At 39.6% G+C, this 20,288-nt stretch overlaps 1 protein-coding gene across 5 annotated transcripts in view; it reads left to right on the forward strand.

Moving 5' to 3' along the window:
* LOC136849677 (uncharacterized) overlaps positions 1-19,918 on the forward strand; it is a 193,692-nt gene extending 173,774 nt beyond the window's left edge. For 3 of the 5 annotated variants that reach the window (XM_067123011.1, XM_067123016.1, XM_067123014.1), the window contains exons 7-8: positions 10,508-10,675; positions 18,932-19,918. In XM_067123011.1, coding sequence (XP_066979112.1) covers positions 10,508-10,675; positions 18,932-19,072 — 309 coding nt within the window. In that variant the 3' untranslated portion in view covers positions 19,073-19,918. The remainder of the gene's footprint in view (positions 1-10,507; positions 10,676-18,931) is intronic. The other 2 variants (XM_067123015.1, XM_067123013.1) reach the window with 1 other exon arrangement.
* Positions 19,919-20,288: the final 370 nt, after the last annotated feature.

Raw genomic sequence — 20,288 nt, forward strand, 5'->3', positions numbered from 1 at the left:
TACATGAAGCTGATAGAAGGTTTTGCTTCAGTGAACTCTACAGTACTGCAATATGAAGCAAAGGCAAGGGCCAGTCCACAAAATGGAACAGTTATTAATCGTGTGAATAGAAGACCAGATTAAAAAATGTACACCATTAAGCCTCATTACTATACAGGCAAATGCTAGAAGTCTGTTTCAAACCCTTAAGGAACTTGCAGGCGATGAATAGCAGTAAGATTTCACTTCAAGTACTGATGGTTCAAAAGAAGATCAGTTTGCATAATGTTTGAGTAATAAGAGAGGCAACTAGGAAGTTCAGCGATATTTTTTATGCATTCATGAAATAAAAAAGATAAAAGATTATAGCATTTACCATTCAACAACTATGAGTTAATAACTATTCTTAAAATAAGCTTGAAGCAGATTTGAGTAAATGGGAATATGTAAACATTACCAAAATAATGTGCTCCGAACGTGATACGCAAACATCGCAAAAGGGTTTTGTAACATCATGACGAAACGGAAATTGGTTGAGATCACAGTAAAGATCAGCAATGCTAAGTAAACCCTCCGTATTCGTGTTCTCATGATTTGTGGACTCACTGATTCACGGATTTCTCTATGAAACACATACTGTATACACATTATTCATGGAAATTTTGCCCATTTGTGGTATTTTTCACTGAGAATTGTTCACTAATTACTGTACTTTCGTATCATTTTCACGACTAAATGCACTTTTTTTTATAAAACTATTAAAATACTCAGTACCCAGGTAGTGCTCGAGTTACGATAATTCGCCTTACAATAATTCGATTTTGAGATGGGTTAAACAGTTAATACCAATATGACAATATTTATAAAATATTTTTAAATTTAGCCCAGGCGCAAGCAACAGTGTACAATCAGGCAGCAAAAAGGACCAAATTACAATAGACCAACTTCTTTTCCTCCATCTCTTTATTCCATCTTCTAGTTAAAAGAGTAAAAGAGAATGATTAAAGTATTGTTAGTAACGTTATACTCTTGCGTAAATGCGTACAGCCATAAACAACCAAATGAGAAACTGTTGTTTTGCTTATAACCGAATCGGAAAACAACAGCTGTTTTGCTTATATTTCAGCCATTGTACGGTAGTAAACAATTGTCGTAGTTATGTTACAAATGACGTTAAGTAGAGTAGGACTTAAATATTTTTACATTATACCCTTACTGTATTCGCTATGGATGAAAAATCGGCCAGGAAATATACAGTCATACTCCGAACTTACGCGAGGTTAGGTTCCAGAACCCCTCACGCAGGGTGAATTTTCCATAAGTTTGGCATGGTCCCTAAAAAGGCTAATGAATGCTTATTTCCAAAGTTTAAACACTAAATATGACCCTAATCATGCTCCCAAATTATTAACTTAACTTTGAAATGAAATTAAAGTTACTGTAACTTCATTTAAAAGTTAGCTTAATACATTACCCTTAAAAAAGAGAAATAAATGGTTGACATAAAAACTGAGATTTGTAGGAGAATTTCTCTCTCTCTCTCCCTCCCCTTCCAATTGATCTATTTTTAGAATCGTCTCAACCTTTTTTTTAACAACTTCTTTATTCTGCGTCTCTTTCTCTTTGTTCTGAAATGCTTTTTCATGAACAAACAGTGTTTTACATTTTCACTAATACAACTCTTAGTTATTATGTCTCTATGTTTTAGAACGTATTTGTGACACTAGCACATTTACACTTCGTAGACGATACAGGTCAAATTAGATCAATTTAAACTATCTACTGTACAGGTAAAGATGTACAGAGAATTAATAAGTTGTAAAAATGTGTGAGCGCTAACTATGAATGAGAGAGAGAGAGAGAGAGAGAGAGAGAGAGAGAGAGAGAGAGAGAGAGAGAGAGAGAGAGAGAGAGAGAGAGAGAGAGAGAGAGAGAGAGAGAGTGTCCTTAATTAAGAGAGTGAAATTATTTATCAATTATTACGGAGACTGAGAGAATAACTGAGAGAGAGAGAGAGAGAGAGAGAGAGAGAGAGAGATAGAGAGAGAGAGAGAGAGATATTGCCCTTACTTGAAATATCAAGTTATATTACTTATGAATTATTACGGGAGAGAGAGAGAGAGAAAGTTATTCTTAAGTTTGATATCAAAATATGGAAATTCAGTATTAAACTAACTATTAAATGAAATTAAAGTTACTGTATTTTTATTTAAAAGTTAGTTTCATACATTACCCTTAAAAAAAAGAAATAAATGGTGTGACTCTCTCCCCCATTCCGCCGATCTATTTCTAGAAGTCCTCTCAACTTCGTTTGTAAAATATTCTTTATTCTGTCACTTTCTCTTTGTTCTGAAATGCTCTATGTCTCTACTGTATGTTTTAGAACTCCGTTGCTATTTACAGAACAATTCAAAATTATCTACTGTACAGTTAACTACCCCATACAGAAAAACAGTGCTGTAATGGAAAAGGGTTGGCTAACTTCAACGAGAGAGAGAGAGAGAGAGAGAGAGAGAGAGAGAGAGAGAGAGAGAGAGAGAGAGAGAACAGAGAGAACAGTTGTCCTTACTTAAGAGAGTGAAATTTTTATGAATTATTACGGACACACACACACAGAATTGCAAGAAAATTTGACCACTGATTAGCAACACTCCTCCTTGTCATGTTAAATGACATGTCTGGCAGCTTTTGCCTTCACCTCCTTCTTACAAAAGATGAGGGAAGAATTTGTTTGTTCAAAATAATATGAATTTTGTAATTACAGTTTTATTATTATTATTATTATTATTATTATTATTATTATATTATTATTATTATTATTATTATTATTATTATTATTATATTATTATTATTTGAAAATTAGTACTTATTATTAGGTAAAAGTTTATCATACAAATAAACATACCTGTATACATGTACCATAAAAATTCATCTCACTAAAAGAGAGAGAGAGAGTTTATTACTTTCAATAATATTTAATGTTATTTAATTTACACATAAAAGCTTGAAAACTTATAAATTACATAAAAAATTAAACAAACACTTTTGCTGGGTTTCTCAGTTTTCGCAAATGTTCGCGTGTCTGTGAAAAACTGCTGTCTTGACCATTAGTGAGGTTCCAATGAAAAATTTGTGTGTCTTTTGCCTTGTTTTAACTCAATCGCACAAGTTCGAGGTATTACTGTACTTTAAATTTAAGTTGTGTTGTAGCTGAAGTTGAGAAAACAATGTTCAAGCAGCTAATGACTATAAATTATTGTGCTTGGCACCATGGATGAAACTCAACTGTAAATAAAATTGGAGAGAAAGTGTTTTAATCAAAACTATTGGGCATGAAAGAACACATATTACTGCTGTTTTCACTCCGATAAAAGATAAATACGTAAAGCTCTTATATGATGGAATCAAGTGAAAATAGCAAACGGAATCTTGATTTTTTTTAACACAAAACAAGCATGCCCCCAAACGGCCAACATCATCTATTAACGAAAAAATAGCAATATTAATTTCACAACGAGACTTATTGAAGTTATATTTCGACTTAAAAAAACTTTGTATAACGAAAATTAATCTTGTCCCATATAAATAAAGTATCTAGAGATTCATTTATGCCAACTAGAAGCAAGAAAAGCGCTCTGAACCGAGTTAAATACAGTGAAATAAACTTACCTCATAATCGATTTGTATTATAAATTGATCGCAATTTATAATACAAAAACAATATAAGGATATATATGCAATATTATTGGATATAGTGAAGTAAAGCACAACATTTTAAAAGATCCATGGAAAAGGTGCATATTCTTTATGTTGATGGTTGTATAATACGGTATTAACGTGTGAATATAGAGTACAGTATAATGTAGGCTAGGGTACCATATATGTATACAGTATACCACAGTGTAGGCTAAGGTAATTCTTGTTTGTTATTCAATTTCTCTTTGTATTGAATTATCATGTCAGTCTGCATGAACCTCCAGAATTAGCTGATAATAATAATTACTATACTGTATATGTATAGAGTATACTTTATAGTGCTGCTAGGCTACCATATATGTATACATGGTACTGAATACCCTAGTGTAGGCTAGGCTAGATTCGAGATTCTTTTTTTCCCACAAACGATGGGGTTTTTGGAACCTAACCCCATCGTAAGTAGGATAATACTTGTATTAAGCATTTTTAGAGCTTTTTTTTTGTGTTTTGAACTATCAAAATAGCCAGTTCTAAGTGTTTTTTAGAAGGGGTTTAAGTATCCGCAGATTTTAGATATTCGCTCGGGGTGTGCTGGGCATGCATCCCCGCAATGCCCTTTTACTACTTTCCAATGACTGTACTGAATTAGTGGTGTGATATTCATCAAAGTCAACTGAAATAAGGTTTAATTGGTTTTATTTTGGGTGCAGTTACGAGTGGCTAACCATTGTAGCATATGAAACTTCGCTATACAGTAAATGTAAGGCAAGCAACAAAACATTGAGATGAATTGGAAAATTAATTAGTTAAATGAAAATATAATATCAATAGTGATAAAATATTCTCCTATATACTGTAAAAATATAAATATATATGTACTCATTTAAAACTGAAAAAAAAATTTAAAAAGGCTAAATGATGGGTCTTTGCGTAAGACCGTCATGCCACATGTGCAGTCTCTACTCAACTTATGAACACATTATGTTTTGGACAGCCATTCACATCTTGAATCATTTGTTAGTTAGTTTTAATATGTAGCGCATAATTTTTGTTGATTTTACATTCCCAAGTTAACTCTTGAGTCATAGATTATACTATTTTCACTTTAGTAGTCCCCAGGTTATGGCAGCTCCGACGTACAGCATTCCTTACTTACAGCGCTTTTTCAATTATATTCATCAAAAAATCGGTTCCGGGTTACGGCTTTTGTTCCAAAGTTACAGTGCCATAACCCTAAAGTTACAGCACCATAACTCGCATTACGGCGCCATAAGCGCTAATGTTCTGAGTTACAGCATTTTCTAACTGGAACAAAATCCCTGACATAACCAGGGGACTGCCTGCATTTTTAAATCATGCAGCATTATAAATAATTACTTTGAATGTTAGAGAGGTAAAAAGAAGAAAATAAAATTTTGATTTATACAACATTCAAAATTTAGTATTTTTATCATGCCTTGAAAGTTGTGAACTTGGAGAGAATTTTACAGGGGGAGCGTCTGACATTGGAAATTCACAAAGTAAACAATGCACACTACCATCTATTGACAAAAATATACACAACCTTTCTTATGGGGAGAGGAAATATAGAAAATAGGAATTCATCAAAGAACGAGTTAAATCGGGAAGATAGAAATAAGTAGGAATATTGTACGAGTATGAACGAGTATTCTCATGTTTGTAAGAAGAATACATGGTAGTTAAATCACGAGAATATCTGGGATAGTCAGGGGTGGGGTTAAAGGAGCAGGTTCTTCTTTTTCTTCGCATTCTTCTGTTCTTTGCAAAAGTTGCTACCAGCAGAATAGGTGCGAAGAGCAAAATTTGACTTATAGGTGGCAAAGGGGAGCACTCTAAACAGTTTTAATTTGTAACCCTTTCTGTTCATATCTCTGAAAGTTCATAAGTAGGTGTTGACTGATATAAATACAGGAAGTTACATACATGAGGTGTTCGTGATATTACGAGGCAAAATGGGAAATCAGTGATCACAGTAGCTCAAAGATTAATATTACCTTTTTAATGAATGCATAGTAAGTACAGCTCATGGTAAGGGAACACATTGTAAAAAGGCAGATCTATTAATTCTAAGTAAAATGAATTAATATAATGCATTATCGTAAAGATATATGAAAGTTATTGTATAGAATTTTATTCATGGTGATAAAACCATGGTAGGCTGTAGGTAAAGGGAATTATGCTATGGGGTAGCATGTACATACCTGAATACTAAAGTGCAAACTGAGTTACATCAAAATCCGGCTTACGACATACATGCAAGAACCTAACCCTGTTATAACTAGATGCCTCTCTGTATTTCACTTGTCTTTGAGGGACTTCGTACTTATCACATGAAATCAGTGTGTGAAGAGCAGCACTTAAACAGCTTTTGTCCAATTTTCAGTCATTGTTTATGAAGCATCAAAAACAGATAGCAAATCCTTAGAAGAAGTATCATCAGAATCTCCAACATTTTTTAGTGTATAAAGTTTTTAGGAGCTACAGTGAATTACTGCATTAAATTTGACATTATTATTATTATTATTATTATTATTATTATTATTATTATTATTATTATTATTATTATTCAGAAGATGAGTCCTATTCATATTAAAAGGCCTGCAGGGCCATTGGCTTGAAACTGAAACTTCCAAAGAATATGGTGTTTATTTGAAAGAAATTGCAGAAGCTAATAGGAAATGCAGAAAGAAGAGATAAGTTATTTGAAGACAAAAGATAAATTAATAGATTATTAAATAAATAGGTGAAAATATAATCGGTTTCTAAGTTTCTGGATAACCAGGGTCCCCTGTCAGCCGGTGATCAGTAGTTGTGAATCCAGTGGAAGTGGAAAGAGATAGCAAGGGCATCTTATCATTTCATCAACTCAAGCATACCTCTCCCCGTGCCCAAGAAAAGGTCTTGAGTTTTCTCCAGTTTGCTTCAGTGACGGTTCTCCTTCTGAAGTCAAAGCTGGAGTTTATAACCGGGTATGGCGGAGTCAGGACGTGTCTCCCTGATTCCTCCTGTTTTGCCATGCACAACTGTCAACTGCTTATTGAAGTCAGTTCCTCTCCAGCTTTCCCCTCCGGCCTCAGTATTCCACACCGTCACCTCTCTGGACGGGTGGGGTGGATATTTTTTGGCCCAATGAAGTACATGGAACTTAGTCGGTCACGCGTTCCGCAGTTCCATATCAACGCTTTGGAGGGCTGTGGCAGTCTTCCTGTCCTTGGGAAACTTCTTCCTCCCAAGAGGTTTCATTTTAGGCTGGTTCTGAACAAAACAGCAATAGTGCGCCATGAAACAAGTGGGTTTGGACTCGAAGAAGCTTCATTCAGGTTATGGTTCATTCTTCTCCATAACCAACAGGCACAAGTGCCTCTGTCTACCACCCTTCTTGTAGGGGTCCAAAAGGTCACTACTTTTTCCCTATCCAGGGCCTCCCCCCTGGTGTCGGAATAGTCCTTAGACGGAGCGTCATTCAGGTAGTCTTGTGACCTTTCCTGGACCTGGAAGTAGGTCTGTTTGCAACCCAATTCAGCCACAAAACTATCAAGCTGTCACGTCTGGTATGAACTCAGCCTGCATCAGCCCCTCAAGTTCTGATGCCCTGGCTTTTGGTCTTTGTGAATCTTACAGTTTAGGAGGAAACTGAAGGAGGAAACTGATATTGGTCCTGTTATTACTGTTTTCCTAAAATCAGTTAAGGGATCCTTCTCTACTGCAGTATGGTTCTGCAGTTAAGTAACTAGCACTCTTCACATAGTTTTCGAAGCTACAGTAATGATGCGGCCGCATTGGCCTCGAGGAAAGTGTTTTGTTGGAACCAGACTCACAGGCTCTTAACTTTCATCCCTAAGGTCTGTGTTCGTCTAAGACCAGTACTCCGTCCACATTTGGTTTCCTGGTCTTTGAGTAATGTATCGGAGTTAGCTTCGGTAACCAACAATCATCTTGTTCTTACCTTTCCTTGTTGGGGAAGACCCAAAATTTTTAATCAGCTTAGCTTCTAGAGTTAGTTTTCCTGTACTGTCTGCCCTGTCTAGCGGAACCAATCATTTTGGTTTCCCCTCATCAGGGGTAGTGTTGTGAATTCCTCACCCTAACTTTCTATCTACAGTTGAAGGTCCTCATTTTCGGTGGTCACCTTGGAAAGTACTCCCCTTACAAGGTCTGTTTCTGTGCCAGTTTTCTCCTTACAGGCTTTTTTAGACAGGACCTCGCAATTTTGTCAGATCCTCTCTTTTTAAAAAAAAGGGGGTTACTGTCATTGTGTCTGCTATCAGGCAGAAAGTATTTTCTTGATACAAGCCTATTCAGGTTCAATCCTAAGCTCATGATCTTAGACGGTGACCACTTACATTATTTTCATTACATGAATTTAGAGGACCTTACTAATGTTCAAGGTAGAATTCTCCTAGTTTTCAACATCTCTATTTAAGTCTTTAATAGCATAAGAATGATGTTTATTTCTCTGTTATTATTTCACCGGGTGACACGGGACCCCGATCCAGAAAAAGGATTTTGACAAAGGAAAAATCTATTTCTGGGAGGGGCCCGTATCACCCGGTGACCCACCCTGTTTTTCATTCTCTCCCTCCCATGGTAAACATCATTCTAGTGGGGTGGGTGCTAACATGGAATGCGGCTAGTGTTGCCTTGTGTACAGTCTGCAGTAGTGCATGGGCTTGTATCGGCACCTCTCTCGTTGGGACTTTTGACATTGAAATCTTTATAGGGCAGGGTCCCGTGATTGTGACATCTCACCCTACCATACACGACCCATTTCTTGAGTCGCCTGGGGTAGTAACCTCAGCTTTACATTTAGCTTTTCTCTGGTATCTAGCAAATGGAATTACCTAGAAATAAGTGCTGAATGGATTATTTCACCGGTGACACGGCTCCTCCTCAGAAACAGATTTTTCCTGTCAAAATCCTTTATTAGAAGTTACAAGGAGAATTATTTTAGTGTAGTAATGTATTGCATCTTTGCCGTAACTTGTGAGGTTCTTATTGCACAACATCCTCAATAATAGCAATAATAAATATCCTGTTATATATAATGGCTGCACCATCCAGATTAAATTTACATTGAGTCTTCTTACTTTTCTGTACAATTCTTTCCTGCGTTACTATGAAACAATAATTGGCCTGGGTTCATACTTTGGTAGAGAGAAATTCATCAGCAGCATGTGTGAAGTAGTTTTTATCCCCCACACAACTGAGAAGGTAGTGAAATACTGGGGATAATCCCATAGAGTTCACCAGCAGGTTTCTGGAAGAAGGATTCTGAGGTCGTAATTCAAGTATTCCTTCTGGTGTTTTTTTTTGTTGCCAAGGTTTTGACCAGCTCAATGGTCATTCTCTAGACAGGTGAGGAGAATCTGGAGAGAGGGGGTGTGGGTGATGGTATATATAGGGGGCCACCATTGCAGCCAGGAGCAGCTCAGATTTCTCATTGATTGCTAGTGGATTATTTTGTACAAGCAAACCCTTCTTCCAGACAGTGATGGTTGCGCCTGTTCCCCTCTGTGAGTGTTGGAGAATTGGGGGTTGGGGGGTGGTGGTACTGGGAGGATTGTTGACAGAGGATGGAGTCTCCTCATTGGTTTGCTTGCTAGAGATGCTGGGGACAATTTTTGATTGGATGTCACAGTCGGAGAGCTCTCCTGTTGGCTCTGAGTCTGGCTGAATGATGGAGGCACTGATTGGCTGGAAAAGGGGGTTTTGCTCGCTGCTCGAGGAGGAGGGTAGTTATTGTATCATCTCAGGCATGTCTTGTAGTTTTGACGGTGGTCAGAAAAAGGGTCCCTTGGGTAAAAATGAGGGTGGGTTTCCACCAAAGAATGTTGAGGGCAGCAGTGGTCATGTTGCTGTCAGAAGAGCTGTTTCATGCAGTGTTGGTCTTGTTGCTGTCATGCAATACTAGATTGTGGAGAGTACTGCTGTTTCCCTATTTTTCAACTCACTAACAAACCGAATCATGAGCACCAAAGTGAACCCATTTGTGCTTTCTTTCTGTGATAATTTTGATTAAGTTATAAATTTTAGTGATTTTAGTTTTTGGTTTTCTTTGATTGCTCAGTTATTTTAATTTTAGCTGCCCTTTCATGTAGGTGGACAGCAATCCTCTTGGTGGCATCTATTCTTGGGGCACATTAGTTGGTAGACTACTGCTACTCTTCATGGGAACACTGCTGACAGTGGGGATATTCTTCTTGAGGTACTGGGCAGTCCTCTGATCCTTATAGTGTATCATAAGGTCGACTGTTGTGTCTACACCAGCACAGATCACTTGGGCCCAGATGATGTTTTTTAGGGCTCCCTCGTCCTTTTTGTAGTCAGTATTTGTATATCTGTAAAATGGTTTTATGGTCCTTGTGCCCTCCCTGGGGCACATCTTTCCTGCTGGTACCATCTATCAGTGGTGTTCCTTGATACATTCCCTTATGACTTTTCAGCTAGAGGCAAAAGCTGCTGAAGACCAGCAGAGTACTGTATATGCATTCCTATATCATTGGATTTCTATACCTCAGCATAATAATGTTCCAAAGTATTTGGAGTGATAAGCAGTCATTTTGTAAGGTTGTCTATTTGGGTTTGAAAGACATTCTTGAGGTGTAGTTGATGGTTATAGCACGAGTAAGTAACAGAGAGAAGAAATAATAATGACAAACTCGCTTAAAATGAGTGGATATTTGATATTTTAGCAGAGTATATATAAATAGAGCATGTGAATGGGTGTCCCTATTTTCCAAAACAACTACTTAATAAAAATTGAGTCAGTGATTGTCATACATTATTGTTTACACTGTTATTTTTTCTACAGAAAACAAAACATGCTGGTGGGTATCCTGGCCATGGTGGATATTCTGGTCATGGTGGATATCCTGGTTATGGTGGATATCCTGGCCATAATGGTGGAGGAGGAGGAGTTCTTAATAAAGCAATGCAAGTTGGTGGAGCTCTTGCAACAGCTAAAATGATGTCCAAGCCAGTGAGTATCAAATTATATTTGTTGCATGTTTTATGTTCAGCATTAAGCAGTTTCCCCAAAACAGGATGGATCCAAACATAAAATAATGTAATAGTCAGGGCTTCATTTGTATTCTAACTGCTAAGGCATGATGAATACCCTTTGCTGAAACTGCCACAACATAAGCGTCTCCATATTACAAAGAACACTTTTCTGCAGCACACTGAACCCTTTTACATACCCAGCACCCTTCACTGTTATCTTGCATGGATTTTTTGCTTCCTGGTTTTAAACTAGCTCCTGTACTGCTTTTGCTCCCTCTGTTTAGCATTTTCTATTTTTTCACCAGATTGTCTCCTCAATTCTTTCAAGTTGACTGAACCATTGCAAAATACACTGATCCATCTTTTCACCAGTACTTACCATTTCTGCTTATTGCCACATCTTACCCTTTCAATTCTTCTTATGCCACTTATACATACTACAGAAACAATTCATCTTAGGACCTTCAAAATCTTTTCCTTTCATGTGCATTCAGTGTTTGCACTTCACTTCTATAAAGGAGAGTTGGCTTAACAGTTTTTCATATATTCCCACCTTGGTATTCATAGAAACTCTAATTTTCTTCCAGATCTTTGCATACATTTAGCTACCTTCTTATATCATCTATTGTGACTCGCCTCTTCCTTCATAGTATCATCTTTCATTATACATACTCCCATACATGACTCATATGCTACCATTCCCTCACAATCGACAGTAACATTCATTGACTCATGTTTCTGATTTTCATTTACCTTCTAACTTTATACTTGCCTACATTTAATTTTAAGTGTTTCCACTTGACAACAATTTTAAACTTTGTAACCAGTTTCCACAGTTTATTTTCACTATCCCAGATAAGTTCTGTATCGGCTGCAAACATCAGCCATTCCACACTTGAAGTATGACCTTTTTTCTTACAATAGTACAAACCTTCGTCTTTGATATGTATACCTTCAGCAAATACAGGTCTGGTTGTTGAAGCTCAGTAACAAGGAAAATTAACTAGTGGTACGTGATTGAGGGGTGGTTGACACACCTAAGCCTACTGTACACATTGTCACTTTTTTTTTTCTTCTGGAAGACTTTCATCATGGCAATTGAAGCATAAATAATTTTGGGTGTGGATGGTTGAGACTGGCTTGTTTGTCCTGATTTTGACTGCATAGGATAGTGGCTCCTGATAATTAATTCTTCTAGGAAGAATGATAAGCATAGCTGTCCGGGGAGTAATTGAGTGTGTGTGTGTGTGTGCTAGATTCATGTCACTTGTGATTGTTGACCCTCATTTTTTTTTGTACTGCTTGCAAAGGTCTAGAGCGTATGCACTCTTGGTTCCTTGTCCAGTGCAAGAGATGATAGTTCGAGGAGGAAGGATTTGACCCACTGTGCTTGTATTGGTATGGGTTCCACCCATTTTCATGTTCCTCAAGGAGGAGGGTATGTGCAGACTGGTCAGTGATGACACTATCTCCTTGGCTGGTGCTGTTGCTGGTGTGATATTGGTTCCTGATTCAGTTATTGCTTCACCTGCATCTGTTGTATAGGTCCATGTTGGAGCATGCATGACCTGGGGTCAATCTGGCCTGTGCACAGCTTAGTGTTATTCCACTAGCAGTATGCACTCCTTCCCATCTCAGATGGTGGCAGGGCCAGCCTTGCTGAATCGGTCTCCATTTCAGGACACGAGAACAGTGAGGGTGATTCTATGTGATCACCTTTAGCGCTGCCTGACCATGAATTGGTGTCTGGGATGAGTTCTAGATACTTGTCATGATCCTCTGAACAGGGGCATGGTTGGGCTACTTTATCTCCCTCCATCGGTAGAGGATCCAACTTGTGCTGCCTTAGATTCTGTCAGACCTGACTATCCCTTGCCCATAGAACCCCTGCAGGATGGGCTGGAGAGGTATTTTCATGATGTCATTTAACTAATTCATACAGTACAGTGGTTTTGGGGAAGTGACTAGGGCTACTTGAAGTAGCACCTGATGCCCTCCATGAAGCATACCTTTAGTTTTGCCTTCGAATTTGCACCCTCCTCTTGGTTGGCCTGGTCCCTGCTTGTGTAAGGTGTTCCAGAGGAGGCAGATTCTCTGGTCCCCAAATTGGAGAATTATTTTTCCTCCATTTGCTCTGCCAAGCTTCTTCCAATGCTGTTGACATGGCAGTAGAAACGCTGTCTCCTTGAGGATACTGAGATGTGGCCTCCTCAGCTGGACCTAGCAGTTTTTGGGGTGATGAACAACCTGGATTTGGAATGGCCTTGTGCAAGAGAGATTTCTTTCTCCTCCTCTGGAGCAGGGGCCATGTGTCAGTTGCCATGGCTTGGTTCCTGGTTTCATCATGGTTAGACTCGTTGCTCAACATGATGGCAGACTTATTTTTTTTCCCAGGGTCTCCTCGGAGGAGGAGAAGGAGAATCTGCAGACTTAGGCTACGTTGGTCTTGAAAAGGCATGTTGGTATTCAGTGCCTCATATCAAGAGACAAGTTACAACTGAGAATGGTCTCACACTTAGTAACTGATGATATCTAAGCTCCTCCATATTCTATCCGAAGAGTAAGGTTGATGTGGTGGTGGAGACAAAGAGAATTGATGCTCAGGAATTTGTTATCCACCATGCAGTTTCCTCTGAGGTGACTTTGGGACCAGTGAAGAGTAGTGCAGTCAACCCTTCTTGGGTGGCTGTGCCATCAGTGTTGGGTCACTAGCATTCCTTTATCTCAGGAAAGGTTAAGAGTCTTCCTGACCCTTCTTACCAGGCTTTGGCCCCAGGAAAGGAAGCAGTGGGAAGAAGGGAGGATGTCTGCAATTCTCCTTTGTCACTCAGTCTTGCTGCCACAAGCAGAAGGATAACTGTCATGCTGTTGGGTAACATGTCAGCAACAGGGCCTCCCAGCCACTCAGGAAAAACCATGAGAGGAAGGAAGGCAGTCCTTCCAGACCTCCCAGCCCCTTTGTCCTTGGAAGCAAAACAGGATTGGGAAGAGAGGTGTACTGGATGAGTTTTGGACATTTCCACCCCCACATCAGACCATGGTGGGGGGTTGTCTGAGGAACAAGTGGCAAGATTGGCTGCAGTGCAGAGCGGAGGAGTGAACAGTTCAGACCCCTCAGGAAGGGATACATCCTCTCCTTCCAGCAGAAACCACTGTTGACATCAGTACCACTCGAGTTCCCCCTCTTACTGGAGCGACTCATCCAAGGAGAGAGCCCTGCAATGGGAGATAGGAGACATGCTACAGAAGGGGGCAGTAGAAGCAGTGGAGGACAACACACTGGGATTCTACAGCTGCCTCTTCCTGGTGGAGAATGCATTGGGTGGTTGGAGACCCATCATGTACCTGTCAACAATGAACAGCTTCATAAAACTGACTCCGTTCAAATTGGAGACGGCCCAGTTGATCTTGGCGGTGATCACGGAGGGAGACTTCATGGTCTCATTGGACCTTCAAGACGAGTATCTCCACATCCCAGTACACCCATCCTCCGGTAAGTTCCCGTGTTTTGTGTCCAGGAAAATCACCTACCAATTCAGGGCCCTCTGCTTTGGCCTCGTGACATCCCCCCAAGCATTCACCAGGGTGTTTCAACTGATGTGGGAATGGTTCCACAGGAGGGGCATCCAACTACGAAGGTACCTGGACGACTGGCTTATTTTAGCACCATCGGCAGAACAAGCCATGAGAGACAGGGACACAGCTCTACAGTTATGCAGGTACCTAGGAATTTTGATCAACCCCACAAAGTCGAACCTAGTTCTGACACAGGATCAGATACCTGGGCATGGTAATAGACAGTGAGAGCTAAGGCCTACCCTTCACAAGAGAGGGTAGACAGGTTCCTAGAAATGTCCAGCTCCCTGTCCATCCCTCACCAATCAAAGAAGAAGTGGCAAGCCCTGATCGGTCACTTGGTGTCCTTAGAGAAGAGTCCTGTCCAGGGGCAGGACCCTTATCCATTCCTTGCAATGGGAAATAGGGGAGAAGGACAGACAGCATACACATTCCAACATGGGCTTGATAAGTGTGACAGCAAGGAATGTGGAGGAACTGCAGTGGTGGAGGAACCTAGAAAACCATATGCAGGGAGTACAGTTAAGTCAGCTGTCCATGGAGATGCTGGTATACTCAGACACATCCCGAAGGGGCTGGGATACCCTTCTGAATAGCATGTGCATTTCAGGGAAGTGGGAGGAACAGCAATATCAGTATCACAAATTCTTGGAGATGTGAGCAGTCTGGCTATCACTCAAACACTTTCAAGATCTCTTCCAAGGGAAGATTACGGTCATCATGAGTGACAACACCCGAGTGGTTGCATAAATAAACAAGCACGGAGGCACGATGTCCCACGGCCTGAATGGCTTAGCTGTGGAAATGCATGAATGTTTAGAGACCAAAGGACTGATACTGACAGCCAGGTACATTCCTAGGAAAAGGATATTGTGGCAGAGCAACTAAGCAGGGCTGATCAGATAGTGGGAACAGAATGTCGTTAGAACAAGGCTTAGTGAACAGGTTACTCAAGTTGTGGGTGGGCCCCTCATTGGATCTGTTTGTGACAGCGAGGAACAACAAGTTGCCCCTGTATTGTTCTTTGCTACCCGATGAAAGAGCCGTCCTGCAAGGCGCCTTCCAGCACCCAGGAACAACCTAGATGTATATGCCTCCCCCCCCTCTCAGCCAACTTTGGAAAGTCATCAAGAGGCTGTTCATGTCCCAGGGCCTGAGGATGACACTCGCAGCTCCAATTTGGCCACAAACGGAGTGGTACGTAGACCTTCTCCACCTGCTGGTAAACATCCCAAGACCTTTCAGGAGAAGCTGCTGCAGTCATTGCCAACCCCCTCAGACCCTCTTCCCTTAGTCTGTACCAGGGAAATTGGAAGGTCTTCCTCCATTGGTGCAGTGAGAGGGGTTTCCATCCCCTCAAAGCAGGTGTGAAGGATGTGATTGCTTTTCCTGCGTCAGAAAGAGCACTTTTCCATGTTAGCAATTCAAGGCTCCCCCTCTCACTCCCTGTCAGCATGGTTAGGAACAAAGAGTTGCTTTGAGAAAAACTCCCAGAATGGAGCATCACAGCCTCCTGAGGAAAGCGCCCTGTGAACCACTCAGAAGGGCCTCAGATAGGGACTTGACCTTAAAATCAGTGTTCCTGTTGGCACTGGCTTCAACAATGAGGGTGGGAGAACTTCATGCCCTCTCATATGATGTCACTCACGCCCATGGATGGACATTGATGGGTTTTACCTTCCTCCTAGAGTTTGTGTCGAAGGTCCAAAACCCCTCCACACACAACCTAAGGTGTAATGGTTTTTCTGTTCCCTCACTTAAGGACTTCATAGGTAACAGGACGAAATGGTGCTATGCCTGGTCAGAGCTTTGAGAGCCTACGTTAAACATACAGCTCCCCACAGACCAATCTGTCGTAGACTTCTTAAGTACAGGTCGGGGGAAGAGGGAGATACCAAGGAACACTATCTCCCGGTTGACAGAAGTAATTGGGAGGGAATACCATTTGGAAGGTGACAAAGACCCTGCCCCAGCCAGAGTCAGGGCCATTGGTGGCGTTTAAGGAGAACCACTTGGGAGGGCAGGTCCTCCAGGCCAAAGAGGCAAATGAGACCTTTCCTTAGGAGTCCTGCCAGTGGTGACTGCATTTAAACGATGTAAGACCCTTCAGGAGGGGAAGGTGGCTTCAGCTACATTATGAAGAAATAGGGAGTACACTGTATCAACTTACACCCTTCCGGTCCTTGAGGGGTAACGTTCCTACCCATTTAGTCTGGTGAGGGCCAGGGAAATTGAAATTTGTAAAACATACAAACCTACGGTCTTCCTCCATTGGTGAGTGGAGCTGTGTACAGGCTGCCTCAGACAACAGGAAGAGGAGGTCGGCATCAGGTCAACCCACATGACCCAGGTAGTGTTAGGTTGTTTTTTTTTAAGAGATGAGTAAAGAACAGCCGAAGCTAGGTGGGCGCAGAGTACTCTATATATAAAAGCGTAGGTTCATATGTTAGGAAAAATACAAATTTCTTTTTAATTTGATATATCATTGCAGTCCCTGACAGGAAAAACCATCTTTGCTTTGGCAATCCTTGTTCACTTGTCATATGTGAAGAAACACACTCTCTCTCTCTCTCTCTCTCTCTCTCTCTCTCTCTCTCTCTCTCTCTCTCTCTCTCTCTCTCTCTCTCTCTCTCTCTCTCTCTCTCTCTCAGCAGGTTGACTAGACTAGTGCATGAGTCAGCCAGTTACATCCCATCCCAGGCTGTTGGAATGTATTACCCAAACAATGTCAGTTGCTAAGGGCAGGTTGTAGGGACTGAATGGCCAAGAAATCATGGAAACAGGAGATAGTGTAGATGAAGTTCTTTCTTGTGGGAGTTCGGTTAGGAGTGCATGGCAGAGCTCATTTTAATTCTTAAACTTGCTTAACCTCATAAAGGGAAAACTGACGCGAAAACATTTGACAGTAGAGAATTGTGAATGCTGTATCGTGATCTTTATTTGCTTGTGATCTGCCGTGTCTCAGATTTATGAATGTACATATCTTTTAACCTGTTATTCCAGTAATATATCTTGTAAGGACGGGATTGAGTGACATACTGGCTGGGTGTTGACTGGTTTATTGGTGGTTCCTTACTGAATGAATTTACAGAATCTTCGAAGATGTTATTGGCCAGTGCGGGGGAAAAAGTAGCGTCTACACACAGACAGAACAAAACAGAGGCAATGTTTCAGGCATCTGTGTTTGTCGGCAGACAAACAGATGGCGATTGTGAGAGAGACAATAAACATACAGTGATAAAACATATATCAGTGGAAAGGCCAGGAAACTCTACATATGGCCAGTTGCATGAGATTCGAGACAGATTAATGAATACAATGCAGTAGCATAATATATGTGAAATGGCGAGACGTTTGGCATCTTCACAAACAGAAACATACATACAGTTTGATACAGAAGATTCGGTGGAACATTATGAGTACATGATTAGAATGCTTGCATGGCAATGCAAGTAGTGGTGATTGTACATAAATCAAGACAACGATGGTTAGGGAGAAACATACGGAAATATTGTATGGTAGAAGTTGCATTCTGCGAGTGACAGAAAATGGGAAACTCTTGTTCTGTCTTGTCCCCTCCGATGGATGACGAACAAACACACACTTGTGTTTGGAAGAGACGGTGTTGGTGCGACGGGTCTCTTGCAATCTCTTTGTGGTAACTGCTCCTCAAAGATGTAAAATTACTTCTGTGTGAATGTTGTTAAGCATGTCACCGCTTGTAACTTACTCTTGTTTCCTGGATTTCTATGATGTTTTGAAAAATAATGGACTGGGTTTAGTGGTTGCTTCAGTCAACCATATATTTTTTCTGTGGTCTAAAACTTATTTTTACTGTTGGACATTTTAACTTGGTAACATGTTTCTTAGAAATGAGGAGGAAATCATTCCCAAAGTAGATAAAGAGGAATCATAACCAGTTATCGGTTTCTACCTAGGAATCTGACCCAGTTATAGGTTCCAGGTATGTTGTGGCAAGCATTGGAACAGCTTTAGACTGTTTTCTTGTGTCATGTTCATGAGGTGCCAGAGTGGTTATTGTAGATTTGGAGTTATCCATATCCATTTTTATTGCCTTTGCCTGTTTATTGTTATTTAGAAGGTGATTTTACTTGATAACTAAAGTTGGCTGATTTTGCTTCATAACTAAAGTTGGTTGATTTTGCTTCATAACTAAAGTTGGTAAGTTTGTTCATAGTGGTCTCCTACCCTCCAGAGAGCTGATACTGGGAAAGGAACAATAGTTTGTTGTAAATAGCTATACTAGATTGCCTATCAGTCCATTTAGAGTGGGTCCAGTACATAAAGCCAAGTCTTAACGTAGGCTTTCATTGTGATGGACCATATCAGCTGTTCAGATTTTGCAAATAATTAGTTATGCCTTTCAGCTTCAACCGTCTTTGCATTCCAAGAGTGGTCATGAACCAAAGATTAGTCCTGGATGAGAATGGAAAAACAGAGCAGACAAAAGAGACTAGTTAGTTAAGTAGAGCAGCTAAATAAGTCTTAAGTTTGGGATTCAGACTAAAAATTTCTACTCAGGTGTTTGGTTAAATTTTTAAAATGGTAAAAATACTCATTAGAAAAGTAACGTGTAAAATGTTAGGGAGTAACATATGAAATTCTTTTTCATACCACCCTAATTTAATTTTTGTAGGGTAAAGCCATGAAATATGCAGCACCTATTGCTGGCCTTGGAGCTCTTGGTGCTGGAGGTTACATGATGACCAAAGGCATAGGCCATGGATTTCATCACGGCTCATCTTCAAGCAGTTCAAGTGAAGAAGAGGAAGAGTGATTATTCTAATTCTTCATTATCTGCTCATTTATAGCTTTAAGGTTGTATAGTTTAATTTTTTATTCTACTTATTTTTTCTTTGCTATAACTTATTGGAGGATTAAAGTACAGTAATGGAAATGTATCTGTGTATAGTACGAATATTTTAAGGGATCATCTTATTACATTTTTGTTATTTATTCAGAAATCAAAACGATTCAGGTTTATCTCATAAAGTAATTGCCTTAGCTGTGTAATTGAAAGCTCAAAACTAGTGTTGATGTATTGCAGAGGCATTGTCCTGTTCCTCTTTTGTCCTTATATTGAATCTTACAAAGCTACATTTTAACTTATCCTCATATTACAAACATGTTAGCTTCACCATTCCTCATATTACAAACATGTTAGCTTCACCATCATGGACTTTGATTGTAAACTTATAGATTATTGTGTTCACTTATACCGTACAGGCATAATGCCACACAAGTCCATTACTTAGTAGTTTTTAGAACAGACTATTTCTTGGTTTGATAATAAATCATAAAACACTTGGTAGCTTAGTTATGCATGAGTCTGAACAAGTTAGCAAAAAACCTATGCCCCAATTTTGTCTTATGCTTAATGTTGTCATTGCCCTCGTATATCACATTTTCATCTTGTCAGGTTTGGATACTCTATTTAGGCTCTCACTATGCATTTAGTATTTTGACATGTGAATTATTTTCTTCTCTTATGTTATATGTACTCAGTTTTATATTTATAGACATGCTATAGTTTTTGTCTTAATTGGAGTATGACATCAGTGTTTATATTATTGGTTAATTCAGTGGTCTGGTTTAATGGTTTAACTGCTTAATAATAATAATAATAATAATAATAATAATAATGTAATAATAATAATAATAATAATAATAATTAATAATAATAATAATAATTAATAATAATAATCCTGGTGATCTTAATAGTGTTAATAGAATATATTCTTTGCCAAATTTAGTACAGAATGGAGTGGTTGTGTGTCCTGACAAGTATTTTCCTGTACAGGGTGAGAGATTGAAACTGTATGTTGACATGCCATATGAGTGGCAGAATTGAACAATGTATGTAGTGTTAGCAGAGGTTGATTTTCAATATTGTTGATGCACAACATTGATTTTTTCTTTGTATACATTAATCCTAACACAATTAAGTGCACTAGGTATCAGGGAAAGTAATTTAGAGAAATGTAAGTCAACTG

Source organism: Macrobrachium rosenbergii, chromosome 21 (assembly GCF_040412425.1).
Source record: "Macrobrachium rosenbergii isolate ZJJX-2024 chromosome 21, ASM4041242v1, whole genome shotgun sequence".
In the NCBI taxonomy this organism is placed as follows: Eukaryota; Metazoa; Arthropoda; class Malacostraca; order Decapoda; family Palaemonidae; genus Macrobrachium; species Macrobrachium rosenbergii.